The sequence below is a fragment of the Elephantulus edwardii genome, unplaced genomic scaffold, assembly GCF_000299155.1.
Source record: "Elephantulus edwardii isolate Elephantulus edwardi_28Jun2011 unplaced genomic scaffold, EleEdw1.0 scaffold00186, whole genome shotgun sequence".
Classification (NCBI taxonomy): domain Eukaryota; kingdom Metazoa; phylum Chordata; class Mammalia; order Macroscelidea; family Macroscelididae; genus Elephantulus; species Elephantulus edwardii.
In genome coordinates this window covers 1,642,382-1,651,505 of record NW_006399936.1, presented here as the reverse complement: position 1 = coordinate 1,651,505, position 9,124 = coordinate 1,642,382, and the positions used below count along the sequence as shown (strand labels likewise).

Sequence of the window (9,124 nt, the reverse complement as noted above, 5' to 3'; positions counted from 1 at the left end):
CCTAGTCCCTGGCCACTGCTGGTCGAAACTTAAGCGCCTCCCTTCCCTTCCCAATTCGGACCTTGAAACATGTAAACCCCGTTTTGAGTCTGCAAAGCCAAAGGCAGCTAGGGAACATTCCTACAGGAGCCAGCCTCAAATAGGCCTCTCTAGGAAATTGGAAATTTCACAAATCGTTTGCACTGAGTCCACGTTTATTGGCCTAAAGTGGAAGAACCGGAAGATGCCCTTAAAAAACGTGGCGGCACTCTAGCTTCAGCAAGGTTCCCCAACTATCTCAAGAACCGGGAATAGCCTTGGGCCGCTGACTGGCCCTCAAAAGATGACGCCACCCCGTCCACTTCGATTCGCCAAGGACTATGCTATCTGCCCTCAACCATAATGGCGGCCCTGCCCAGTTTGGCTTCTTGCCTCTAGGGATGATAGCCTGAGAGGCGGCTTCACTTCGTTTTTCACCACCCCGGAAGACGGGGACCGGTGATTGGGCGGTGCCCAGAGGCTTCGGGAAGAAGGCCTCTGGCGGTTGGGCAGGGCTAGGTAAGGCTGGTTTTAAAGGAGCCGGAGGTGGGAGCCGCCGAAGACCGGGGATCTCGGGAGGCGGCGGTGAGCGGCAGGGGAGAAGGCGGGAGGAGCCGGGGCAGGAAACATCCGAACCAACAGTTCCTCGGGTGGGGGTGGCGCTGGGCGGGGATCCAAGGAGAACTCAGGAGGGGAGGTGGTCTGTGGGCGGGATCTCCCAGATTGGAGTGAAGGGGTGTCTGCTTGACAGTGGATCTCCGGGGACCCCGACCGAGATCCACGATGCTCCAGCTCGGGTCTCCCTTGTCTGAGTGGAGCTTCGCAGAGCCGGAGCTTTGCGAAGGAGGAGGATCCTCCTGCGGCGTCTGATTGGAAGAACCGCGCTGTAGGATTCTTGCCGCCGGTGTCCAGTCTCGGGGATCTGGGGAGGAGGGCACCGTCGATGTGTGGGCATATTGCTTCGGAGGCATCGGCTGCTCGCTGGGAGTGGAGGAGGATCGCAGAGGGATCCAGCGGAAGTGGAGCCTCCCAGGACCGGGATCCCAGCGGATCCCGAGGGATTTCTGGGCAGCATCTGCAGGGACAAAGGCCTCGGGAGCCCCTGGCCGTAGGGAGAACTGTGTTCTCACGGCAGGTACCCGGCAGAGTGCCAGTGATCCGGTGATCGCCGCGGTGGCAGCGGGGAGACACCCGCTTCGGGCGGCCGGCGGGGGGCACTCTTCACTCCCTAGGGCTCTGGCCCGAGAACTACTGGGCGCCACGGGCGGACCATGAAGGGCGGAGCCCCGGGGGAGGGACTGGCCCTTACTCCCCGCTCCCCCACTCCCCCCTACCCCAGGCCGCAGCCTGGGATCCCTCAGGGACCCCCCCGGAGCCGCCGCTTTCCCCATGGACTTGCCAGGGGACTCGAGGTGAGAGCGCACCCCGCCCGCCTGTCTTGATCCCGGGAGACGGGGAGCCTGGCGGCAGGACCGGGAAAGCACAGAGCCCGTGACAGGCTCCAGCAACCTGCTCTCTGCTTCTCTTACCCTCCAGTCCATCTGGCCCGTCGCGTCTGTGCCGGCAGCCACTGACCCGAGCATTATGGGCAGCTGGGAGCCCCAAACGGCCGAGGCTGCAGCCCCAGGGGGCTCCCTCGCCCCTGGAAAAGGCCTCTCGACGGGTCCTGGCCGTGGTGCTGGAAGATGTCATGGCTGCCCACATGGTGAGCCCCTTGGACTAAGATACCCCACTGTGCACACTCTCTCACACAACCCAGTGAGGATAACCCCAGTTTCATGCTCGTCGCCCACAGAACCTCCCTAGTCCTGCTTGGCTCCCACTTAATCAGTCCAAAATGAGGCAGAATTTTTAGTACCTATTTTCCACCACCACCACCAATCCTGTTGGACTAGAACCACACCCCTCTGGGCCTTGCATCTGAGAAACTGGTATTCTCAGCTGAACCTTTCAACCCTCAAGACACCCCCTTAGGAAATAGGTTAAGGCCATTGGATCCACTTCATGGATGAGAACTGGGATGTAAAATATGTCAGTGACTCACCAAAGGGGTCATTCCAAACAACCTGGGTGAGATTACCCAGTTACTTGCCTGTGCAGTTTGTTGTTTTGTATATTTAAGTCAGGACAGACTCCTAACTGACCCTCCTGGTATTCCCACAGGAGGAGATCATCCATCCTCTAGTGGAACAGCTGGTGGATTTGAACCACTTGCCTTTGACATTGTAGCACAGCTTCTTACCAGCAAGCCTTAGTGCTTAGCAGTTAACTCACTCTCTCCTTCAAAGATACTGCATGAATTGTAGCCACAGTCTGTTGCCTTTGTGGATGAGGACATTTTTAGGCACAGCAGACCCTATGCAAGCCAACCTTATCTTATGGCCTTGCACTTGACACCTTCTCTTCTTATAGACCCCTCTGGCTCCCCAAGAAGAGGCTTCCACCCTTCAGCACCACAGCAACCGCTGGGATTCCATTCATAGTCGCCAGCCACCTGCCTCGCCATCATCCCAACAGTCTTCATGGTCTCCACAGTCCAGGTGAGCATGGCAAGATGGGAAGGGTAAGCTGGGGACACAGCTGAGCCCTTCTGATCTCTCTGTCCCCTCGTTAGGCCTCCCAACTCTCTGCGCTTATGTCGAGAGCCCTTGAGCCGCGTCCATCGGCCCCCTTCCACTCTGAGGCGGCGGCCAAGGACAAGCCCGGGCCCAGTGGAGGCTTCTTCACAAAAGGTGGACCGGACTCCCCAGCCCACCCTGGTGGTGATGCTGGAAGACATTGCAGGCCCCAGAGCACCACCTAACCTACCAGTACTTCAGGTAAGAATGTCGGGGGTTCAGGTAGGGCAGGCGTTCTAGGAGGAGCAAAGACGACAGGAGGCTTGAATCTGGATGAATTTAACTTGATGTAAAAAAACCAAAAAAACCCCCCAACCCAATCCAAAAGCAGCATAGGATTTTAGGTGGGAAACAAAGCCTGAGCAAAGGCTTCTAGGAAATAGTCTTTGGTGTGAATAAAGACTCATACTGCAAGCAAGCTTGAGACTGAGAGACTTTGGAAGTGGAAAGAACTGGGGCCTGGGAAGCTAGAGAGGCCAATAAGTGGTGTTGAAAAGGACCTTTCCTGCCTCCCTTCTTACATCCTCTGTTTACATCCAGGGTTATGTTGGGGAGACCTCCAACTTCACCGTCCCAGCACGAAGGTAAGAGGGTTAAAAAGGTTGTCTTGATGTTCAGGTGATGGCCATTATCCCTAACCACCAGAGCTCAAAGCACTGTGATTTCCGAATCCAGTTTTTCCTTTTAGCACGCTCAGAAGCCTTAAGAGGGTGGAGGTGGGTGGTTCTGGCTCAGGTGAGATCTGTGCCTGGAAGCTCCCCCAGCGTTTGCCTTGCCTGTTCACTCCAGATCCGAGCCCATGACGATGGATCACCAGCCAGTGCCTCTGCCCAGGGACCTGGAACCCGCGTTCCAGTCATCTGCCCAGGCGGTAGGCCATTCAGAGAGCCCACCACCAGGTAAGGGGCATAGGCAGAGGGACGACACTAGGAAGTCCTAGAAGAGTTTGAGGGTATCAGTTGCAGAAAGTGGGGCTTAACTTCCTCCCTGGGCAGAGTTTGGCATGTTGAAAGTGGTTTGGGCCCCAACGGGAAATTTTGGGGGTTCTAGGTGGCATTTGAAGCCCCAAGGATGAAAACTGGTGTTTGGGGTAAATGTAAACACCTCTAAGAACATTGGATGGCACAGGATAAGTCAAGGTTCAGATATATTGTTCGTAGGGTCACAGTGAGTCATAGTGGAACCTAACCATGACAAGGACACTGGTGGTTCACAGATTTCTCCCCTGCTAGAGAACTAGTTTGATTTCCAGCTATGAGCTTCAAGCTAGCACCTGTCAGTCAGTTTGTTAAGTACCATCAAGTAAGAACCAACTCATAGTTGACGCTCCAGCGGGTTTTCAGAGGCAGCAAATCGCACAGGAAGAGAATGCCCATCTTTCTCCCATGGAGCAGCTGGTAGACATAGTTGACGCTCCAGCGGGTTTTCAGAAGCAGCAAATCGCACAGGAAGAGAATGCCCATCTTTCTCCCATGGAGCAGCTGGTGAATTCAAAGGATGTACCTTTGGGTTGGCAGCACAACTCCCTACCACTGAGCCAGCAGAGCTCCCTAGAGGTCTATAGATTGCTGTGAGGCCAAATAGGTTTCAGTGGAGCTTCCGGACAAGGTGGACTAAGAAGTAAGTCCCGGTGAACTACTTCAGAGAATCAGCCAGTGAAAACCCAGTGGCTCGCAGAGGTCCAGTCAGGACCACTGGTGGGGCTAGAACAGGACTAGGCAGCATTTTACTCCACTGTGCATGGGGTTGCTGTGCCCTTAGGAGCCAGCTCCATGGCAGCTGACAACATCAACAAGGGCAGAGGTTGCTATGTGAAGGTGGGGCTTAAATTTCAAGGACCTGAGATTTAACTCCTGTATGTGGGGCTTGGTTGCTGCAGGCAAAACTTAAGTCTAGCGGGGATTTGCAGAGCTACCAAGGTGGGGTGTAGAGGTCCAGAGCTGAGGAATGCCTACCTGAGACTTTCTCCTTCCTTCAGCCCCAGATCCTGACCTGGAGTCCACATCAGCCCCACCAACGTCCAGCCTTTTACGTCCCCGCCTCAGTCCCTGGGGCTTGGCCCCCCTCTTCCGTTCCGTCCGCTCAAAGCTGGAGAGCTTTGCTGACATCTTCCTCACACCCAACAAAGCCCCCCGGCCCCCACCCCCAACCCCTCCTATGAAGCTGGAGTTAAAGATTGCCATCTCAGAGGCTGAGCAGTCTGGGGCACCACAGGGCGCTGCATCTGTCAGTCCCCGGCCCCCTATCCGCCAGTGGCGGGCCCAGGACCAGAGTTCCCCAGCACCACTCCCGAAGCCCTCCCTGGGCCGAAGCCACTCCTGCCCTGACTTAGGGCCCCCTGGGCCAGGTTCCTGCACTTGGCTGCCTGTCCCACCCCAGCCAAGTCGGTCTCGACCCCGGCGACATACCGTGGGTGGAGGAGAGATGACCCGAGTTCCACCACCCCCTCGGCCCTGTCTCCGGAAAGAAGTGTTTCCACTGGGAGGAGTGGGATCCTCCACGCCCCTCAGCACATCTTGCTCATCCACTGCGCCCACTTCCTCCTTCTCCGAGCCCACAGAGTCCAGGCAGTGCTCTCGGTAAACCTCTCATTGAGCCCTGGCATAGGTCGGCCCAGCGTCTTTTCATAGTACTCAGTGGACAGGAAGTGGGGCTGCTACACTTGTGACTGTTACTTGTCTCTGAGGCTTGACCTTCTCCACAGGTTGGGCTCATCCCAGAGGAAGGAATCAAGGGCCTCGGAGGTCCAGGTTCTTTCAGATCCTGAGACCAAGGTAGGAACACAGGAGAGGGGTGGTTTGCCTAGTGGAGGCCTAAGTAAGCCCTTCTCACATTCTCACCCTCTGCCCCCATTTCTGCAGCCCATAGGGAAGGTTTCTCGATTTAGAATACGAAAGACACCAGCCCGGTCTCAACTCAACCTCACACCAATGGGGTTGCCTCGACCCGTCAGGTGAGAGGCATAATGCCCATGTTGATTTCTTGGCCAAACATGTGGACTTAGAGCCCTGCTCAGTGCCTTTGTTAGGGATCACAGGCCAGCCTTAGAGTATACCATTTAGAAGCATGTGTGTTGAACCTGGACCTGCTTGTCTTAAGTACTCCTGACTTGTCTAGGAAACTGGAATATATATCTAAGCCTTGCCCATTCATTTTGGGAGCTCTGATAGGTGCAGATCTTTAGACCCCCAAGTTTCTCAGTGGCCTCTGCCCTTTGCCCCTAGGTTGAACAAGAAGGAGTTTAGCTTGGAAGAAATTTATACCAACAAGAATTACCAATCACCCACAACCAGGAGGTGAGAAACTGTGAGGGTTTAGGGGTGGTGCAGGGAAGACTGGAACTGGGGCCACACTGGTGACCAGCATCCCTCCTTGCCTGGCCCAGGACCTTTGAGACAATCTTTGAGGAGCCCCGGGAACGCAACGGAACTCTGATCTTAACCAGCTCAAAGAAACTACGGAGGGCTGTAGAGTTTCGGGACAGCAGCCTTCCTCGCTCCCGGCGACCCTGCCGAGGAGTTCGTGCTGCAGCCAGCAGGACCCTTTCTTCCAACCTGACTCCTAACCCAGACGTGGGACCCCTTCTGCAGCAGCGGCTGGAGGAGCTGGATGCCTTACTCCTGGAGGAGGAAACTGATGGGGAGCATCCCCACAGGACCTAGGAGTTCCAGCTAGTTGTTCATCCGTCCGCCCATCCATCCATCCATCCATCCATCCATCCAACCATCCTGGAATAGGGAAAGCTGCCTGAGGGCAGTGAGGGGGTTTTGGGTTTTTTTTCCTTTATATTTCTAGTAAAGTTTTCGATATGTTTCTGATTCTGTTGTATGTCTCTGACCAAGTTTCAGAGTGATGGGTAATATCAGCTGATGTTTTCTACTTTGGGCCCAAAAGGACTGGAAAATGTGGGCAAGGCACCACAAGATTCTGTCTCTACGTGAGCATTCAGTGTGGACACTTAGCAATCTGTTCCAGGTGATGCTGTGACTCTTGTAAGTAGACTCTGGGTAGAAACAGAGTTCTTTTATATCGAGATTGAAAGACCTGATCAAATGGCACTCAATTCCGCCTGTCATGCTGAGCAGGATATCTGCTGCTGGATTCATGGGCTAAGAGTAATTGTTGTGCACCATCAAGTCGAAATTGACCCATACCTGATCCTCCAGCAGGTTTTCAGACAAAGTAAATCGCATGAGAAGAAACTTTCCCACTTTTTCTACCAAGTGGGACACCTGGTGGACTCGGAACCGTGTGCCTTTGGTTTGCAGCACAGCTCCTTACCACCAGGCCATCAGGGTTTCTTTAAGAGTATTTAGCCTTAATAAAGCACCCAACAGCCTGTACGTATACCTCCGAGGAGCAATTTTAGAAAGATGAACGTCAATGCGTTGTTCATACTGAAAGGACAACCCAGGAAGTCAGGCCAAAACTTCACATCCTTTATAACTTAGATGTTAAAAGCACAGGCACTGGAGCTGGCTGCTGGAGTCCAAACCCCTGCTGGGGAACTTATTTGTGTGTCTCTTCCTGTCTCTATAAAATGGAGCTATTAGTCCCTTGTTTCTGGGTGCTTTCCAGTGGGCAGTGACTCATAGCTGTCCCTCCAGCGAGTTTTCAGAGGCAGTAAATCGCATGGGAGAAAATGGCCCCTCCTTCTCCCACGGAGCAACTGGTAGACTCGAACCCCGTGCCTATGGGATTACAGCACAGCTTCTAATCACTAAGCCACCAGAGCTCCTTTTAACAAAATTAGGTACTGCATGAAAGGGTGCCAGGTGCACAAGTGGGATTTCTCGATTGTAGCGCGTGGAGACGCAAAGCCTGACAATCCTCCGGTCAGTAACGGGCGTCCGCTTTCTTGCAGTCGCTCTGGCTGCCAGCTCGCGGCGCGCTCCAGGTCCACCGCACAGCGGAGCGATTCGGCAGAGCTGCCAACTGAGTGACGCTACGACCGCGCGCGCCTGCGCGAGACGCCCGCCGGCCGGTGGGCTAAGCCAGGCGGCGGAGAGCGACGACCTCACCAGCTGTCCAGCAGACGCTTCCGCAGCCGTGCGCCGCCCAGCGGCCAACCGCCCCCGAAGACTCGCGCACTGTATCCCAACCCCCGTCCCTACGTCATTAGAAGACTGACCAATCAGCAACAGGCAGGAAGAGGCGGGGCTTTCTCCCCAATAACCTACTTTTAACCACTTAAGTCACAAGACTTGGAGGGCGGAGCCTAATGTGCTACATACCCAATCCGAGACTTGAGGGTTGTTACATATTGCCCACTTCCCTGATCTTAACTCAGCCCTTCATTTTGACGTAAATTCCTGAACCTATCAACGACTGTGGGAGGGGGGGTAGCACGAAGGGGAGGGAGCAGAGAGAGGAAGGAGGCGTAGGCTGAGGCGGAAGAGGGAGGAGGGGTAGGGAAGTCCAGGCGGAGAAGAGGCCCAAGACTCCAAAGAAGACAACAGGAGAGTGTGCTGGAGCTTCTCCGCTGCCTGACGACCGCCCTGGACCCCTTAACACACAAGTCAGAGGCAGAAGACAAGACTTTTATGTCGGTAGACGGCGAAGCTTTTACCGTCACCGTTGCCTCACATCCGGGACTTTGGAGGGTTGGCCCCCGCGGCCCCGCCCCCCCTCACGCCTTTCATGGCGACCGAAGGCGGAGGCTGGAGGAGTTGGGCACGGAGGAGGCCCCTTTAAATCTCCTTAAAGGGGTGGCCATTGACTCGGCAGACACCGACGCCAGCCTTAAAGGGGAAGCCGCTGGACAGAAGCTGACAAACGGAGAACTGTTGTTGGAAGAACTGGGGCGAGTGAGGTTTCTAACCTCGTTCCCCCTCCACGCAAAAAAAGTCCTTTAAACAGCTTAAAGGGGAAGTCGCTCGTGGACGACTGGGAACTTACTCCCGATTCCTTAAAGGGGCGGCCTGCTGTGAGGCGGACCCTGGACTCCTTAAAGGGGAGGCCTCTTTTAGCCGGAGGACTTGAGACACTTTTAAAGGGGAGGTGAGCGTTTCGGGGCGAGCTTTCGGCCCCTTTTAAAGGGGTGGCCCTTCCTCTTCCTCGGGGAGACTTGCCTCGACCCCCTGGCAGGGGGCGGCCACCGCACCAGGCCAGCCGGACACCGCCGGGTCGTCTTAAGGGGGCCGGGGGCTGGACTATTTGAGGCCTCGCCTTAAAGGAACGACCGCCCCGTTTTCGCCGCCGCGGCCCCGCCGGCCCCCCGGGGGGGCCCCTCGGGCTTGCGGGCCCGGGGGCGGCGCCGGTTCTCCGGGCCTTGGCCTTGGGGCAAGCTCAGGGCCGGCGGATCCTGCTCGAAAAGGGAAGCCGTGGCCCTCTCGTCCCTGTGCAGCCGTCAGCGCCGCTCCTGCGACCCCGGGCCTACGGACAGGCCGCTCCGGGCCCCGCCGCCTCCGGATGCGGCGCTGAGGGCGGTCGTCATGGAGACGGCAGCGGCCGCGGCTCCGGGTCCGGGCTGGGCCGCCGAGGGGGAG

General features: G+C 56.2%; 1 protein-coding gene across 1 annotated transcript; it reads left to right on the top strand.

Annotated features, from left to right (window-relative positions):
• Window positions 1-1,407: 1,407 nt before the first annotated feature.
• On the top strand, window positions 1,408-6,298 carry PRR14 (proline rich 14). Its single transcript, XM_006896604.1, has 11 exons — window positions 1,408-1,430; window positions 1,555-1,723; window positions 2,431-2,558; window positions 2,633-2,828; window positions 3,177-3,220; window positions 3,426-3,535; window positions 4,615-5,203; window positions 5,341-5,410; window positions 5,498-5,589; window positions 5,861-5,932; window positions 6,022-6,298. The coding sequence occupies exons 1-11, from the start codon at window positions 1,408-1,410 to the stop codon at window positions 6,296-6,298; spliced, it is 1,770 nt and encodes a 589-aa protein (XP_006896666.1).
• Window positions 6,299-9,124: the final 2,826 nt, after the last annotated feature.

Bases quoted from the DNA above. Each gene is read 5' to 3' on its own strand.
- PRR14 (XM_006896604.1), top strand. From the start codon at position 1,408: ATGGACTTGCCAGGGGACTCGAG. The intron at 5,204-5,340 runs GCAGTGCTCTCG...CCTTCTCCACAG, and splicing joins TCCGAGCCCACAGAGTCCAG to GTTGGGCTCATCCCAGAGGA. The intron at 5,933-6,021 runs GTGAGAAACTGT...TGCCTGGCCCAG, and splicing joins CAATCACCCACAACCAGGAG to GACCTTTGAGACAATCTTTG.